Below are 18,420 nucleotides of genomic sequence, written 5' to 3'. Positions count from 1 at the left end.
GACAGATCATGTGACACTTAGATTGTACACCGGTGGACTTTTTAACTAATTATGTGACTTCTGACAGTAATTGGTTGTACCAGATCTTATTTGGGGCCTTCATAGGAAAGTGGGTAAATACATATGCACGCACCACTATTCCATTTAGAATTTTTTTAAACAAGTTATTTTTTAAATTCCACTTCACCAATTTGGACTATTTTGTGTATGTCCATTACATGAAATCCTAAAGAAAATCTATTTAAATTACAGGTTGTAATGCAACAAAATAGGAAAAACGCCAAGAGGGATGAATACTTTTTCAAGGCACTGTATGTTTCTACTTGTATTTGCATTTATTATGGTTCCCATTAGCTGTTGCCAAAGCAACAGTTACTCTTCCTGGGGTCCAGCAAAATGAAGGCAGTTTATACAATTTTACAAAATATTACAATACATTTACAGATTTCACAACACACTGTGTGCCCTCCGGCCCCTACTGGACCACATATCTACAGTACTAAATTCATGTGTATGTATAGTGTGTATGTTATTGTGTGTGTGTGTGTGTGTGTGTGTGTGTGTGTGTGTGTGTGTGTGTGTGTGTGTGTGTGTGTGTGTGTGTGTGTGTGTATGTGTCTGTGCCAATATGTGTGTTGCATCACAGTCCCCGCTGTTCCAGAAGGTGTTTTTTTAATCTGTTTTTTAAATCTCATTTTACTGCTGGCATGAATTACTTGATGTGGAATAGAGTTCCATGTAGTCATGGCTCTATGTAGTACTGTGCGCCTCCCATAGTCTGTTCTGGACTTGGGGACTGTAAAGAGACCTCTGGTGGCATGTCTTTTGGGGTATGCATGGGTGTCAGAGCTGTGTGCCAGTAGTTTAGACAGACAGCTCGGTGCATTCAACATGTCAATACCTCTCATAAATAAAAGTAGTGATGAAGTCAATCCCTACTTCACTTTCAGCCAGGAGAGATTGACATGCATATTATTAATATTAGCTCTCTGTGTACATCCAAGGTCCAGCTGTGCTGCCCTGTTCTGTGACAATTGCAATTTTTCTAAGTCCTTTTTTTGTGGCACCTGACCACACGACTGAACAGTAGCCAAGGTGTGACAAAACTAGGGCCTGTAGGACCTGCCTTGTTGATAGTGTTGTTAAGAAGGCAGGGCATTGCTTTATTATAGACAGACTTCTCCCCATCTCAGCTTTTACTGCATCAATATGTTTTGACCATGACAGTTTACAATCTAGTGTTACTCCAAGCAGTTTAGTAATCTCAACTTGCTCAATTTCCACATAATTTATTACGAGATTTAGTTGAGGTTTACGGTTTAGTGAGTGTTTTGTTCCAAATACAATGCTTTTAGTTTTAGAAATATTTAGGGCTAACTTATTCCTTTACACCCACTCTGAAACTAACTGCAGCTCTTTGTTGAGTGTTGCAGTCATTTCAGTCGCTGTAGTAACTGATGTGTATGGCGTTGAGTCATCCGCATACATAGACACTCTGGCTTTAAAGTTAGTGGCATGTCATTAGTACAAATTTTAAAAAGCAAGGGGCCTAAACAGCTACCCTGGGGAATTCTTGATTCTAACTGGATTATATTTGAGAGGCTTCCATTAAAGAACACCCTCTGTGTTCTGTTAGACAAGTAACTCTTTATCCACATTATAGCATGGGGTGTAAAGCCATAACACATACGTTTTTACATCAGCACTGTGAAATAGCATTGTATCTAGTCAATCACAGGTTTACTAAGGGTTGATGAAGATGCAAAGGTGGAGAGATGAATGTTGCAGGCTCATGTCTATCAGAGCAGAGAGATATCATAGAAAGGGAATCTCATTCCAGTTCTGTGAGAGATACAGGCGCAAGCTTCTCTTACCACAGCAACGGTCACGCGTAGGTCTATAGGCTTTAATGTTGCTCAAACCATAAACCCGGGCCGGCCCAACACGAATCAATTCTTAGAATATCAGGTATGTTTTCACATTATGTTTTTTAGGGGACAGGATAATTAAAGAGGAGGCAAATTGAATTAACCCTGATTGCTTTTTTGGAAATTTGTACATTGCACATAGTGAAAATTATTTTTCATACCACGAGAGGTACCGGGTCCTGGAAAATGGGTTCCGGAACAAAACAGTCCGGCAGGATCCAGCTCAAATTAAGCACTAATCCCTCATTCATGTCACCACTCCGACAGTTTATTCATCATGGGCCTCTCTCTAGATTGACATTATCGAGGCATAGCCATACAGATTGTCTAACTAATCTAACTTTTGGCCATTACCCCTAATCAACTGTCATAGAAGAGTCTTAGACAATCAGTCTCTTACCATTTTGACTCCCTCTCCCCTGCACAGGGCCTCATAGATCTCCCTTTCAGGCAGGTAGTCTTTGGGTCTCTTGTAGGTCCCCAGCTGGATGGGCTCCTCGGTGGCTGGCTCCTGGCCCTCCTGGTTCAGCTCGTTCAGCTGCTTGGACAGCAGCTTCTCAAAGTAACGCAGGTTTCCTCCTGCCCTCTGGTGGCTAGAGTCTGTAAGGACACCACGGGTCATGCAGTTACGCAGACTAACAGGACATGGGGAATATGAGGGAAATATATTAGAATCAGCATTAATTAGTTGTGTGATTGCACAATTCGACAATGTGTAACTCTCATCACTGGTTTGAGTGAATAACAACTGTCTCTCTCTACATGCTACTAAAACATGTATTTTTTAAATTTTATTTTCAAGGATAGAAACACTTACATTGAATGTCTGAAATAAGATGCCCTCTTGTGGTCTTTAGAGTCAGTCAACTGCAGTTATTTCATTATTGCCATTATGTGTTGAGATGAGAGGCAAGACTAGGGATTATATGGCAACATTGCATTCAGTTAAAGTGCATTCGGAAAGTATTCAGACCCCTTGACTTTTTCCACATTTTGTTACATTACAGCCTTATTCTAAAATTAATTGAATAGTTTTTTCCTCATCAATACACCATAATGACAAAGCAAAAAAACAGAAATATCACATTTACTTAAGTATTCAGACCCTTTACTCAGTAAAGACCCTTTTCTCAGTACTTGTCTTGGCTATGTGCTTAGGGTCGTTGTCCGGTTGGAAGATGAACCTTCACCCCCCAGTCTGAGGTCCTGAGCACTCTGGAATGGGTTTTCATCAAGGATCTCTCTGTACTTTACTCCGTCCATCTTTCCTTACTAGTCTCCTAGTCCCTGTCACTGAAAAACATCCCCACAGCATGATGCTGCCACCACCATGTTTCACCATAGGGATGGTGCCAGGTTTCCTCCAGACATGACACGTGGCATTCAGGCCAAAGAGTTCAATCTTGGTTTCATCAGACCAGAGAATCTTGTTTCTCATGGTCTGAGAGTCCTTTAGGTACCTTTTGCGGGCTGTCATGTGCCTTTTACTGAGGAGTGGTTTCCGTCTGGCAACTCTACCATAAAGGCCTGATTGGTGGAGTGCTGAGAGAGGGTTGTTCCTCTCGAAGGTTCTCCAATCTCCACAGAGGAACTCTGGAGCTCTGTCAGAGTGATCATCGGGTTCTTGGTCACCTCCCTGATCAAGGCCCTTCTCCCCCAATTGGTCATTTTGGCTGGGCGGCTAGCTCTAGGAAGAATCTTAGTGGTTTCAGACTTCTTCCATTTAAGAATGATAGAGGCCACTGTGTTCTTGGGGACCTTCAATACTGCAGAAATGTTTTGGTACCCTTCCCCAGGTCTGTGCCTCGACACAATCCATTCTCGGAGTTCTACGGACAATTCCTTCGACTTGGTTTTTGCTCTGACATGCACTTTTAACTGTGGGACCTTACATAGACAGTTGTGTGTCTTTCCAAATCATGTCCAATCAATTGAATTTACCATAGGTGGACTCCAATCAAGTTGTAGAAACATCTCAAGGATTCTCATAGAAAAGCGTCTGAATACTTATGCAAATAAGGTATTTCTTTTTTTTGTGCAAACATTTAAAAAACTGTTTTTGATTTGTCATTATGGGGTAATTGTCACGACTTCCGCTGAAGTCGCTCCCTCTCCTTGTTCGGGCGGCGTTCGGCGGTCGACGTCACCGGTCTTCTAGCCATCGCTGATCCACCTTTAATTTTCCAATTGTTTTGTCTTGTCTGTGAATTTAACGCTCTGTTCCTCCCATGTCCTTGTCGGGAATTGTATATTGTGGTGCTTGTGCACGTTATGCTCGTGTGTAACGGGTTTTGTTTACCAATTGATTTATGGATCTATTTATGGTGGTTTTGTTTACCAATTGATTTATGGTTCTGTTTATGGTGGTTTTGTTTATTAAACTGCGCCGTTGCTCTCCTGTGCCTGACTTCTCTCAGTATTGTGTGTAGATTAATGAGGGAAAAAAATGATTTAATCCATTTTAGAATAAGGCTGTAACGTAACAAAATGTTGCACTGTATTTTAGATAGGTCAGTTACAGTTACCTTGACAAAAACAATCTACTGACAACTCCCTAGTACGGTATTTCCCTTAATATACTTAAAACGCTTTAAAGGGTTAAAAGTAGCACTTTTCCAGCCACTTATCCTGCCCTTTTCCTGCCACAAACACAAAAAAACATACCAAAACTAGGGAAAACTACCCGGCAATATGTTATTTTAGCTAACTATAGTAGCTAATGTTACTCTTTTAAATCTGATTCTTTCCTTGGTAAATATGGCAACGCTGGTAGATTTTCCTAGCTGTTCGCCTTCGGGTTTGGTCCATTTAACTTCACATTCAAACAAAGCAACCAGATCGCCATAATTGCAGCCTTCAGCACACAACATCACTGATGCAGTTAAAAATAGTAAACCATGACCACTCTCTTGGTTACACCCTGGAACTATGGAAGATGTATATGAGAGTTGGTGAGATGGTGATTATGTGAGAATGCATGAGAATATTAGATTATGTGAGGAATCTGTGTGAGAGAGTGAGAGTATAAGAGATTGAGATAGTGAGAATGTGTGAGGGAGAGTGAGAGTATAAGTAATTGAGATAGTGAGAAATTGTAACAGAGAGTGAGAGTATAAGAGATTGAGATAGTGAGAATATGTGAGAGAGAGTGAGAGTATAAGAGATGGAGATAGTGACATTGTGTGAGAGAGAGTAAGATAATAAGAGATTGAGATAGTGAGAGTATAAGAGGTTGAGATTGAGAGAGTGAGAGAGAAAGATGTCTCTCGTGTTCTCAAACACCCCTAAAAATAAGCTCCTGGATATTAAACCAGTTCTGAAGATGTTTCAGTGGTATGTCGCGTGTGTGTCCTACCGATGGCCACTAGGCGGCGTGTCAACTCGATGGCACGGGGCAGGTCTCCCATCTGGTAGACAGAGTAGCTGAGATAGTCCAGGACATCGGCCTTGGACACCACATGCTCCTCCTCTGCATCCATCTGCCTGAGGGCCTGCTGCATCCACAGCACCGCGTGGTAGTAGTCTGCCTCGTTGTACGCCGTCTTCCCCATATCGTAACAGTCATCCACTGTCAGGATGGCGTTGTGGTGCATCCCTGCAGTTATAGTATAGTATAGTTAGGGTTGCAAAATTACAGTAACATTCCCAAAATTACCAGGTTTTCCAGAATTCCCAGTTGGAAGATTCCTGGAATCAAGAGGGAATTAGCAGGAAATCCGTGAATCCTCCAAACAGTATTTCTGCAAAGTATTGGAATTTGGGGAAATGTTGCCACCCTTAGTATAGTGTAGTACAGTATAGTATTGATGTACCATTCTGTTCTTAGCACTTCATTACAACTTCCATGAATAAGACTATCTATAACCAGTTAATTAACTGTTTATGAGGTTTACTCCATAAAATTGCTCCATAAATCCATAATGGTGCTGTGATACTGTAGATTATGTTTCTATTGCAACAATAAGAGGGGAATATCAAAACAACTAGCTATTTATCCTTTTTCTGACAGAGTTGTCAGACTTGGTGGGGTAGAATACTAAGGATGCACATTTGTTGTAAAACAAATATACACTGTGAATGTGTGGCCAAAGCATCTGCTCTTGGTGTCAAGGCTGTTCTGTTTTAGCTTGCATTTCTGGAGAGGTTAGACATCTGTCTGGAAGAAATAGAAACCACTCTGCAGTAGCACTTAGCTTGTTCGAAGCGTTCTGGAAGGGCCAGGTTGAGATACGCTCAGCTCACACACTGTGATAACACATATGGAGACTTCTAGAATCTTCCTTGGCAGCGTTGGAGTGATTTTATCTGTGTCTGCAGGGAGTCAGAGAGAGAATAACAACACTCCTTCTTTACCTGGCAGTTTGCCCCTGGCGAAACTCTCAGAGTCCAGTTTGTACGTGTCCTGGAGACGCATCAGTGCCTTGGCAGCACCTTTCTCATCCTCCTGGTCAGGGAAGTACTGCCTGTGTACTGTCATGTTGGAGATAAACCCTGAGGGACCACAGTGATACATACACAGAGTGAAACGCTTAAAAATGATTCAAATCTTGTGAGTCATAGAAAGCTTTGTCCCAAGTACCACTCTATTCATTTTATAGTGGACTACTTTTGACCAGGGCACATAAATAACAAATTGACCAGGGCACATAAATAACAAATTGACCAGGGCACATAAATAACAAATTTACCAGGGCACATAAATAACAAATTGACCAGGGCACATAAATAACAAATTGGCCAGGGCACATAAATAACAAATTGACCAGTGCACATAAATAACTAATTGACCAGGGCACATAAATAACAAATTGACCAGGGCACATAAATAACAAATTGACCATGGCACATAAATAACAAATTGACCAGGGCACATAAATAACTAATTGATCAGGGCACATAAATAACAAATTGACCAGGGCACATAAATAACAAATTGACCAGGGCACATAAATAACAAATTGACTGTGAGCTCGATACAATGTTTCTGTAGAAATAAATCAGATCAAGCCTGAACTGTGCGATGTAGTAGGGAGTTGTAGTTTCAAACAGGCCAATATTCGACATAGTTTAGAGCAGAAAACACGACAATTAACTACAATGACCATAATCCTTTGCATGCCCGCTTACTTGTCCGTTCTGTGTGCAGCAGACACGGAGACGGAGAGAAGAGAGAATGTGCGAGAGGGATAGAAAGCAGTTGCTTCGCGAGGTATCTCTACCTGAAAATATATGATCTAAGTGATTGATAGTTGCTATTCAGCGATCATAAAAGTATGCCTTATTTACTTTAAAAAATGACTAAAAATGTTATTTTGTCAGACAGCATAGGCAGCAGCTCTATAGAGATGAGATGATGACTTGGAATAAAGTCATTAAATAAAACAAATATTTTATTAAAGTAAAGTCATAATGAAGAAATGATGGTTAATAAGTGATAAGCAGTAATGGGCAGTCACTAGCATCATGGGACTTTTATAATTGTTTTATTCTGTGTTGTTAGAGCATTCCCCCCACATAACGCATAGTGCATTTACTGTCTAAAAAAATTACTGAAATCAAAAACAGTAATCATTTTAAGTAAATTTGAAATGAAACCGAACCGACCTCAAGCAGCACTAATCGCTCAGCAATAATAAGGTGCTATTTGGGATGCATACAAATAGTCAAAGGCACCAAGCACAGAACATCTGCAGTGGAGCTGCCTGGTGTGCAATGATATAATATGTGATCTAGTGTGTGAGGTTCAGATGTAACGATTCTCTTGTGGTGAAGGAGAGTCGGACCAAAATGCGGCGTGTAGATTGCGATCCATGTTTAATAAACAAACTTAAAACACGAATCAATACAAACACTATCTGGTGCAAACACATGACCAACCAAAACATAGAAATATACAAAGTAAACTATGGTCAGGGTGTGACATCAGATAACTAGAGAATGTAAACTGTGATTCTAGTCACGTATAGCAGTGGTTCTCAAACCTCTCCTCAGGGAACCCAAGACATTTCAATATTTTGTTGACTCACCTGATACACCTAATCAAGGGTTTGCTGATTAGTTGACAAGATGAATCAGGTGTGCTAGCTCTGGAATATATAAAATACATGGAACGGCTTGGGGTCACTGAGGAGAGGTTTGAGAACCACTGACGTATAGGCTAAGGGAGAATAGCTGATTTAATAACGGTATCTACAGGTATTTTTGTTGCCTCTAGTGATGGCTAGAAAACAAACACACAGAGTGTGTTACGATCCAGCCCTAATATCAAATACACTGGACCTTCCATTTAGCCTCCTTCCAGACATCTGACAACACCAAGTTGGTGGGTCCACATAAGTAAGACAGAAGACAATTACACACACGCACACGCACACACTGAAGACGTGACCAATGTAAACAGATACAGTTACAGCTGCACAGCCAGTGTTCTCTCTCAGCTCCACTCTACTCTGCAGATGTGGGGTTGGAGCATGATGGATCACAATTGGCCCCACACCCGTTTCTCCACAAGCCTCCACACACCCACACAGAGAGAAGCTATATAGAAGCTGTAACCTCTCCCTCCCTCCATCCCTATCGTACCGTCTGAAGGGTCCTGCAGCACCAGGCTCTCCAGCTCGGACCACTCCGTGTTGAGCCTCTTCATCAGCTTGTAGGCGTTGACGGGGTGGGCCAGGTAGCCCTCCGGGTCTAAGGTGGAGGCACGCGTCAGCACGTCCAGCTTGTTGGCCCAGCTACAGCACATGGAGGGAAAGAGTCAGGTTCAGGCTAGTAGAAAAGTATCTCCAGTCGTGCTACAATCCGATCATTGATCATCTCACAAACTGACCTATTTCATCTGTCAGTTAGGCATATTCTGGCAAATGAACATCATTGGGAAAAAAAGGCTAAAAGGATTCTATGGTTACAGATTCTATGGTTACAGATTCTATAGTTACAGATTCTATGGTTACAGAGTCTATGGTTACAGAGTCTATGGTTACAGATTGTAGTGTTCACCTTTTCACAGCATCTAGTTTGGATTCCTCTGCTTTGATGTATTCTTTCAAGGACTGAACCAACTCCTTCTCTGTGTATATCAGGTCTGTCATTTGACCTAATAGAAGGTTTAAGGAAAAAAAGCAATTCTGTGAAGTTGAAAACTGAAGATGACTCATTCAATATCCTGAATCTTTTGTGTTATAACAGACTACTGTACACCTATGTTATAAACGTGTTAGGCAACCAGGTCGAGTCATTTCCCATGATCATCATTTCCTGAGAGAAAGTGGATGCAGAATGTGCTTCGGTTTAATGGTCCGTGAATTATTTATATTTCTGAACAATATTTTCTGAACAGTTTCCGACACAGACTTTAGTAAGTGAAAACGCAAAGAAATGCTCAACACATAGCCTCCTCTGCTGAGATTGTGTAGTATTATGTGTCCAACCACACCGCATTATAAATACCCATGTGTCTTTGAGGTAAGGGGGTGTGGATGCCGATGTATGCAGAAAACAATTCCATAGCAACGCTGGACAGTTAGGAGTGAGCTCAATGCGGTTGCCAGGAGGACAGTGAAACAGCTTCACGGCACATTTGTATCTTAGTCTAATGGCTGCCAAACTAAGCAAAGTAAAGTAAATTACTACTTCAACTAACATTATACAGGCTGCTGGTGTCCCTTGGAGTGAAATTAAGTTCAAAATGTTATTTCAGAAATTGGACTGAATAAGAACAACTTCTACTTGCTTAGTTACTAATATTTGTTGTATTGAGAAAATCAGTTAATAAGGCTGCTTTAAACGATGTAAACTCTCCTAAGCTTTGTCTGATGCAGGCGTTTCCTTCCGTTGATAGCTTTGCTGCTTTTATGCTGCTTTTATGCGGGTCAGATGTGAGAAGAGTTCAGAGACTTAGAAAATGTGATCGAGATCATTATTTTATTGACTTATGCCATGTTCTTATACTATCTGAGTGACTCAAACATTATAACAAAATCAATGTGGGTCCCATGCCATGACAAAATACCCCTGAATGCATCATCTTTGGCATTTTAGATTCTCCCTGACGGTCTAGCTTTAATTTGGTGATTGTTAGTTCTCAAAGATTCTTTATTTAAATACTATATAGGACCATTCTTTATTTAAATACTATATAGGACCATTCTTTATTTAAATACTATATAGGACCATTCTTTATTTAAATACTATATAGGACCATTCTTTATTTAAATACTATATAGGACCATTCTTTATTTAAATACTATATAGGACCATTCTTTATTTAAATACTATATAGGACCATTCTTTATTTAAATACTATATAGGACCATTCTTTATTTAAATACTATATAGGACCATTCTTTATTTAAATACTATATAGGACCATTCTTTATTTAAATACTATATAGGACCATTCTTTATTTAAATACTATATAGGACCATTCTTTATTTAAATACTATATAGGACCATTCTTTGCATACTTTATATCTGGTTTAAGTTGTTTAAGTTTACACTGAAAAAGTTGTATTATCATTTGATTTTATTGTTTCGACTTAGGTGGTCAGAAAAAAGATTTAGGCAGCCCACTCAATACTTTTCTACACACAAAACCCTGATGTTATGTCATACATATAAGGGTAATGGTATAGGCCTACTTATAGATTTGTAGTGGTACAGGCATACACTACAGAGGCGTAATGCTATAGGCCTACTTATAGATTTGTAGTGGTACAGGCATACACTACAGAGGCGTAATGCTATAGGCCTACTTATAGATTTGTAGTGGTACAGGCATACACTACAGAGGCGTAATGCTATAGGCCTACTTATAGATTTGTAGTGGTACAGGCATACACTACAGAGGCGTAATGCTATAGGCCTACTTATAGATTTGTAGTGGTACAGGCATACACTACAGAGGCGTAATGCTATAGGCCTACTTATAGATTTGTAGTGGTACAGGCATACACTACAGAGGCGTAATGGTATAGGCCTACTTATAGATTTGTAGTGGTACAGGCATACACTACAGAGGCGTAATGGTATAGGCCTACTTATAGATTTGTAGTGGTACAGGCATACACTACAGAGGCGTAATGGTATAGGCCTACTTATAGATTTGTAGTGGTACAGGCATACACTACAGAGGCGTAATGCTATAGGCCTACTTATAGATTTGTAGTGGTACAGGCATACACTACAGAGGCGTAATGCTATAGGCCTACTTATAGATTTGTAGTGGTACAGGCATACACTACAGAGGCGTAATGCTATAGGCCTACTTATAGATTTGTAGTGGTACAGGCATACACTACAGAGGCGTAATGCTATAGGCCTACTTATAGATTTGTAGTGGTACAGGCATACACTACAGAGGCGTAATGCTATAGGCCTACTTATAGATTTGTAGTGGTACAGGCATACACTACAGAGGCGTAATGCTATAGGCCTACTTATAGATTTGTAGTGGTACAGGCATACACTACAGAGGCGTAATGCTATAGGCCTACTTATAGATTTGTAGTGGTACAGGCATAATGGTATAGGTTTACAGTACATATAGGCTTACCTATAGAGGTGAAGACTTCAGCCTGTATGCTACAGCAGCAGCAGACCAGAGCCAGGGAGAGGAGGGACGGGTATTTTCTCATTGTACTGGTAGACAAGACCTGCAATGACGTCACACAATCACGTCAGTCATTCAATTCAATTCAACGTTATGTATCCCCTCAGGGGCGATTAAGAAAGGCATGTCAGTTAGTCAATCAGGCATATCCTTTTCATTATCCACACAACAAATTACATTAGGCTTTCAGAGATGCAATATGAGAAAAATGGTTTAACTGGCAATGTTTCCATTATTTGAAAGTTGTCTGTGCAATAATGCTGTGTGTTAATAGTTTTCCTAATTTGTGAGCCATTACTGGCCAGTTGTTACTTGGTAGGCCTTGTGCTGTCTGGCGTCTTGTCATCTGAGTCTAAAATGGCTGCAAAACCAAGGGCCTTCATTGGGGCTGGCCCGTCACGTGCCTGATGAGAAAGGATGACTAATAGAGTGAATCTCAAAAGAATTTCCCTTGACTCATCATATACGCTCTCCTCCTAAAACACATCAGAGGGAAGCTAGTGGAGCTTTGGAGTAGAAGACTGCTAAAAGGTCTGGTAACCAACTACAGTATGTCTGGAACTTGGGTTCATGGGGTCATGGGGTTAGGGGACAGGCAGAGTGTACTAGACTGCTGCTTCATTTGCTTCCCTAATGGTTAAGAATCCCAAAAACCTGTCTGGCTCACAAATACAGAGGAATTACTTGGTTGAAAGAAGTACTCATTTGACCAAAGACAAAACAACATTTTCCACTTTCTCTCTCCTATATAAAACCCCAAATACTGTTGACATAGACACACAAAAGACATACTTCAGAGAGAGAGATAGTTTCCAGTGAGGTTATACAGGGTGTGAAGCAGCATTGTGCAGAGTGTTTCTGAACTCTCTCCAGCTGCTTCACCATATAATTCCTGTTATGACTGTTTACTGACAGTTTGTCTAATAAATCACAGCTCACTCCAAACTGTCTGGACCCCTTTCTTCTCCTTAATCCAGCTCGAATTTGGGATTACCACCACCAACAACGTCTAGTAAAATACAGTGTGATATCTAATTGTCAAACAGAGCTCATGAATCTGAAGCATGCTAAACGTGTTCTATGGAGTGGGGGAAAAAACTAGCTTAATCAATAACTGTTTGTGTCTAGTTTTGATTGAACCGTAAATATTTGTGACTAGTTCTACATTATGCTTCCAATTGTTTATTACTATGCTATACTTTTAAAAGTGAAACACTGAAAGGGAGGGCAGAATTGATAGATTTATACGTACAGTATATGCCATCACTTTGCAATTCATTGTTTGCATCAAAATGATACCAATCCCTTGAGTCTTTCCAGATGATGAGTCCAATAATAATTTGTGTGATGTTATGAGCAGAGGGAGAGGAGGAGGAGCAGAGATGGTTTCTAGCTAAAGCACTACCTACAGTGCCTTCGGAAATTATTGACCCCCTTGACTTTCCAAATTTTGGAAATAATTTGACCCTGAGCCTGCCTGCCGTCCTGTACCTTTGCCCCTATCTGGATTTCCGACCTCTGCCTGACCTGACCCTGAGCCTGCCTGCCGTCCTGTACGGTTGCCTCTATTGCTGTAATAAACATTGTTACTTCGACACGGTCTGCATCTGGGTCTTACCTTATCCTGATATATATAAGGTCCCACAGTTGACAGTGCATGTCAGAGCAAAAACCAAGCCATGAGGTCGACAGGGTTGTGTTGAAGCACAGATCTGGGAAGGGTACCAAAATGTTTCTGCAGCATTGAAGGTCCACAAGAACACAGTGGCCTCCATCATTCTTAAATGGAAGATGTTTGGAACCTCCTAAACTCTTCCCAGGGCTGGCCGCCCGGCCAAATTGAGTAATCGGGGGAGAAGGTCCTTGGTCAGAGAGGTGACAACGACCCTGATGGTCACTCTGACAGAGCTCTAGAGTTCCTCTGTGGAGATGGGAGAACCTTCCAGAAGGACAACCATCTCTGCAGCACTCGACCAATCAGGCCTGTATGGTAGAGTGGCCAGTCGGAAGCCACTCCTCAGTAAAAGGCACATTACAGCCCACTTGGGGTTTGCCAAAAAGCACCTAAAGACTCTCAGACCATGAGAAACAAGATTCTCTGTTCTGACGAAACCACGATTTAAAAAAATAAATAATAATATTTCACCTTTATTTAACTAGGCAAGTCAGTTAAGAACAAATTCTTAAGATTGAGCTCTTAGCCTGAATACCAAGGACGTCTGGAGGAAACCTGGCACCATCCCTACAATGAAACATAGTGGTGGCAGCATCATGCTGTGGGGATGTTTTTCAGTCGCAGGGACTAGAAGACTAGTCAGGATCGAGGCAAAGATGAACGAAGCAAATTACAGAGAGAACCTTGATGGAAACTTGCTCCAGAGTGCTCAGACTGGGGTGAAAGTTCACCTTCCAACAGGACAACGACCCTAAGCACACAGCCAAGACAACGCAGAAGTGGCTTCGGGAAAAGTCTCTGAATTGTCCTTAATTGGCCGAAAGAGCCCGGACTTGAACCCAATCGAACATCTCTGGAGAGACCTGAAAATGGCTGTGCACCAACGCTCCCCATCCAACCTGACAGAGCTTGAGAGGATCTGCAGAGAAGAATGGGAGAAACTCACCAAATACCAGTGTGCCAAGCTTGTAGCATCATACCCAAGAAGACTTGATGCTGTAATCAATGCCAAAGGTGCATCAACAAAGTACTGAGTAAAGCGTCTGAATACTTATGTAACTGTGATATTTCTGTTTATTATTTTTTTACTAGCAAACATTTCTAAAAACCTGTTGTGCTTTGACATTATGGGGTATTGTGTGTAGATTTATGAGGGGAAAAAACTATTTCATACATTTTAGAATAAGGCTGTAAGGTAACAAAATGTGGAAAGTCAAGGGGTCTGAATATTTTCCAGAAGCACTGTATATCTGTGATATAGTTTGTATCACATCCGGCTGTGATTGGGAGTCCCATAGAACGGAGCACAATTGGCCCAGCGTCGTCCAGGTTTGGCCGGGGTATACGGTCATTGTAAATAAGAATTTGTTCTTAACTGACTTGCCTAGTTAAATAAAGGTTAAATAAAATAAATAATGAAAAAATATCGGCATGGGTAAGTTTTGTCCCCCCCAAATAACGGAATTGGTATCGGACCCCCCAAAAAACATATCGGTATGGCTCTAATTTATATACCAATCTAGCTACTGACTGATTGTACATTATATTTATTTTTGCTTAACATTGACCAGAGGCTGGGATGAACTCACAGTGAAACTGTTGCTGTGTAAAAATAGATATGCTCTAGTTAATCTGGATAAATGACCTAATCAAGCATAAACACACACACCCTCCCCAGGCTGAGAACATGCTGAGACAACCCACCCAAGCCTCAGACTTCACCTTTCCAGATATCTGTCATTTCCTAACATTAACTCATTACTCACAACACACTGCTAAAACATTAATCCCACAACACCTTTCACCTCAGGAGTAAAATTTCCCTCAAATTTTTTGGGCCGCTGAGCAAATTTCAGGTCTGCTGAGTGCAAACTTCAACGTTGTGAATATTCTGTGCGTTTACTGTGAAAACTGAGGCTGTACCCCCTTTACTGTTTCAGACAGTGGTCAAGTAGATTACTGTGGATGATGATAATGTAGACCTACCAGAGTGGCCTACCATCAAAAACAATGGAGAAAATGCATCCCTTAACATGGAAATAGCTGTTCAATCATTCAGCCTAAAGCAGCAGCCAATGTGTGGTGTTCAATGTAGTTATACATCCCATGAGACTGAAAAAAACATGCAGGGCTGTTTATACACTTCCCATACCATTATTACAGGAATCAGACAAATCATGCAACCCTGCCTATTGGCTACTTAGCTTATTCAAACCTGTCTCAAAACTCAACACTGCCCCTTTAAGACAAAAAAAAGCTCTTTACCCCACTTGCCTTTCAAAGTTGTCTAGAAATGTACATGTTTTGTGATCTTGTAAGAAGCAATCACTCCCCCATTGCTGACTGCAAATTATCTATAACTGGGCTAATTACTCACAAACTAGCAAAGGATATGAACAAATGTGCACACATTGCTACATGCAGCTCTCGCTTTGAACTCCAATCAAATCAAATCAAATTTTATTTGTCACATGCGCCGAATACAACAGGTCTGGGATGCCATTTGATTAGCTGTTCAGGAGTCTTATGGCTTGGGGGTAGAAGCTGTTTAGAAGCCTCAAGCACATCTACTCACGACCGCTCAGACTGTTAACACAGTCCAGTTCAAAGTGAATGGCACAGATCTATATTTGCATATAGGCGTGCTGCAGCTCTGATTGGTTACGGTGCATCGGTCTGTGTCGAGTACAAGCCTGAGTCGTGCCTGTCAATGCAATAGAAACCTACTCAGATGCGTTTTGCATACTAAGTCTTGCATAGTTGTTTCGGGCACGTTGCATTGAAAGTAGCTCAAATTGCATTTATTCGATTACAATTCCCACAGTAAAGCAAATGTTGATAGTGTTACCTATGGGGGAAAAGTTGAATATTGTGCTTCTCTGCGCAGGCTGATAATTCTTCTGGGCGGCAGTCTCCAGGGAGCTGCACGCCCCCGCAAAGCTTAGAGGGAACAGGAGGCCAACCCGCTCACTCCCTTCCATCTCGGCAGCACACTAGTAAAAAATGTTTTCTCTGTGTTACTTGAGTTGAAAGAAGGAGATGTGTTCAAGAATAGAACTCTGAACTATTCCAGAGCAGTATTGGCTAGCAAGTTACCTCTCCAATATGTATGTTGAGCTGAGATCCAGTAAGTTTGATAAGGGTCCAGAGTTGACACAAGGTCAGGGCTCAAGTGATCAAGATCCTCAATACAGTCCAGGTCTTACTGCAACTGTTTGTTGTTTGTCAGCCTGAGCAACCTTTGACGTGAGCTCCACAATGAACTGCAAAGCATCCAATCAAGGACGCAGCAACACTGTTCAGCATTCAGCCTCACGATGTCACTGCTAGCTCACCTCTATTTTGGCATTTATCTGGATATCTGTTTATACAGTTTGACTTAAGCAGTGCAGGCACTCATTACACAAACTTGATCTAACACCAAGCTCCCTCCTGGCTGTGTACACATATGGGCTCAAATAATTCCGGTGTTATATTGCAGTAACATTCGCAAACACTTACACCACACACAGACGTGCGCACACGCACACAGACTCACACGCTCCCACAAGTAATTATGTTCTTTAAACAGAATATTGAGATGTAAACCTACATTGTAGTAGAGTCTCTGTACACAGATAATGACATTGCAAATAAGAAATGTCCTTTGCAAGTTTCTTCCCCCAATTAAATCGAATTTGTTTCTGGGGAATGATGACTTTGTTCCTTTGTCTTATTTGAGCAGTTCTCTCTGACAGTAGGGCTATAGAGGAGTAAATGACGTCAATGAGACTTGTCAATGACGACTTTACTGAGTCTGATGGATTATAGCGCAGGAATGGTTCAATTCAGTCTGAAAATGTGTAGACATTTTCTTATTTCTTATTTCTCAAACTGATTGTTTGGGGATGCTTGCTTCTTAGTTTTCTCAGTTATGTAGCCTGCATGGCTGCTTGCCATATCTGCAGCCAGAATGCACAAAGATGTACTAAAAGTAAGAGGTTCCACCTATGGCAATATCAAATATGCATTGTAGTACCGTTATAACTAGGCTACTTTGCCTATTGCGGATCTTTCTATTGTTTCCCTGTTAAACAGATACATTAGTTATGTGTATATTTGATTCACGGATCAAAGTAAAGTAAAGTATCCAATAACACTCCCCAGCATAAGGACAAAAATAACCCAGACCGGCTGTCTCAACGTCTGGAAATCACATCTTCTTGCTACTTCACGCCGTTACAATGCCAGTGACGTCAGCCAAGACACCGACTTTTCTAGAAAACCCCGTCACTGGAACACTTCTGGGTCTCGTGAATGTAAATTGTTCTGAAATCGCTCTATTTTTTTTTATGTTGAGAAAAAGGTGAATGTATATGTAATGTTATAAATACCTATAGCTTACCTACTCCTCAAAAACCTGAAGTTATAATGGCATTCTGCAATATTGGGTAAAACTTTTAAAACTTTCTCTGCAAGTCATGTTACATTTTTTCTGCATTATGCTACAGTTGCCAACAAGGCACGTAAAGCAAACAAATGCGCAAAAGCGAGCAATTCACGATTTCATTCAATAATTCGGCAGAAATCCCAAGTTTAGCATCAAGAATGTCCCATAAAACGGGGCAGTTGTTATTGACAACCATACACAGCATGTTAAAGTAATAACATGATGCGTGCCTCTGTGTGGATATTACATATTAGATACAGTAAGATATCATGACAGTATGCATTTGGAACATGAAAATGTATATGAAATCTTACCGTTTCTTTCCCTTGCAAGACTATCCTACACCTTTAACCGCATCAGAACATATATTCAAGACCGCCTGGGGTAGGTGATTAGCACGAGTACTCTGCCAGCAGCACAAATGATGACGTCAGTTTTATGTGGTAATGACACCTTCAAAATAAAACGCCGTCATTTCTAAACAGTGCAACTCATTAAGATTATGTTGAATTTGTATACATTTTTATGAGAGCTTTTTTAATCAATGGCCACAGGGGTGGTGGAGAACGAAGTGCTGCTGGGTATGTATGACACAGTCCCCCTCCAAAAATAACTCTATTTGGTTAGTAGAGACCCTACTGAGTATTTCCCACCCTACTTTAGCTGAGGCAGGTAGAATAGTTATCTCTTTACAAGCCAATAAGCATCTCGTATACTGTGTATTGAAGTGAATGGAGTGGGTGGATTAAGGAATCACCAGTACTCTGTATTAACGCC

The 18,420-nt window shown here is 40.9% G+C and overlaps 1 protein-coding gene across 3 annotated transcripts in view; it reads right to left on the bottom strand.

Annotated features, from left to right (window-relative positions):
* Window positions 1-18,051, bottom strand: part of p4ha2 (procollagen-proline, 2-oxoglutarate 4-dioxygenase (proline 4-hydroxylase), alpha polypeptide 2) — a 29,203-nt gene extending 11,152 nt beyond the window's left edge. For 2 of the 3 annotated variants that reach the window (XM_031808260.1, XM_031808261.1), the window contains exons 1-7: window positions 17,958-18,050; window positions 11,483-11,582; window positions 8,928-9,024; window positions 8,511-8,662; window positions 6,282-6,419; window positions 5,284-5,523; window positions 2,329-2,528 (exon numbers count right to left, since the gene is read on the bottom strand). In XM_031808260.1, the coding sequence (XP_031664120.1) occupies window positions 2,329-2,528; window positions 5,284-5,523; window positions 6,282-6,419; window positions 8,511-8,662; window positions 8,928-9,024; window positions 11,483-11,564 (909 nt within the window). In that variant the 5' untranslated portion in view covers window positions 11,565-11,582; window positions 17,958-18,050. Of the gene's footprint in view, window positions 1-2,328; window positions 2,529-5,283; window positions 5,524-6,281; window positions 6,420-8,510; window positions 8,663-8,927; window positions 9,025-11,482; window positions 11,583-17,957 lie in introns of all 3 variants that reach the window. The other variant, XM_031808259.1, reaches the window with a different exon arrangement.
* Between the last annotated feature and the right edge of the window lie 369 nt (window positions 18,052-18,420).

This window comes from Oncorhynchus kisutch, linkage group LG28 (assembly GCF_002021735.2).
Source record: "Oncorhynchus kisutch isolate 150728-3 linkage group LG28, Okis_V2, whole genome shotgun sequence".
NCBI classification, from domain to species: domain Eukaryota; kingdom Metazoa; phylum Chordata; class Actinopteri; order Salmoniformes; family Salmonidae; genus Oncorhynchus; species Oncorhynchus kisutch.
This window is presented reverse-complemented; position numbering and strand designations above follow the sequence as displayed.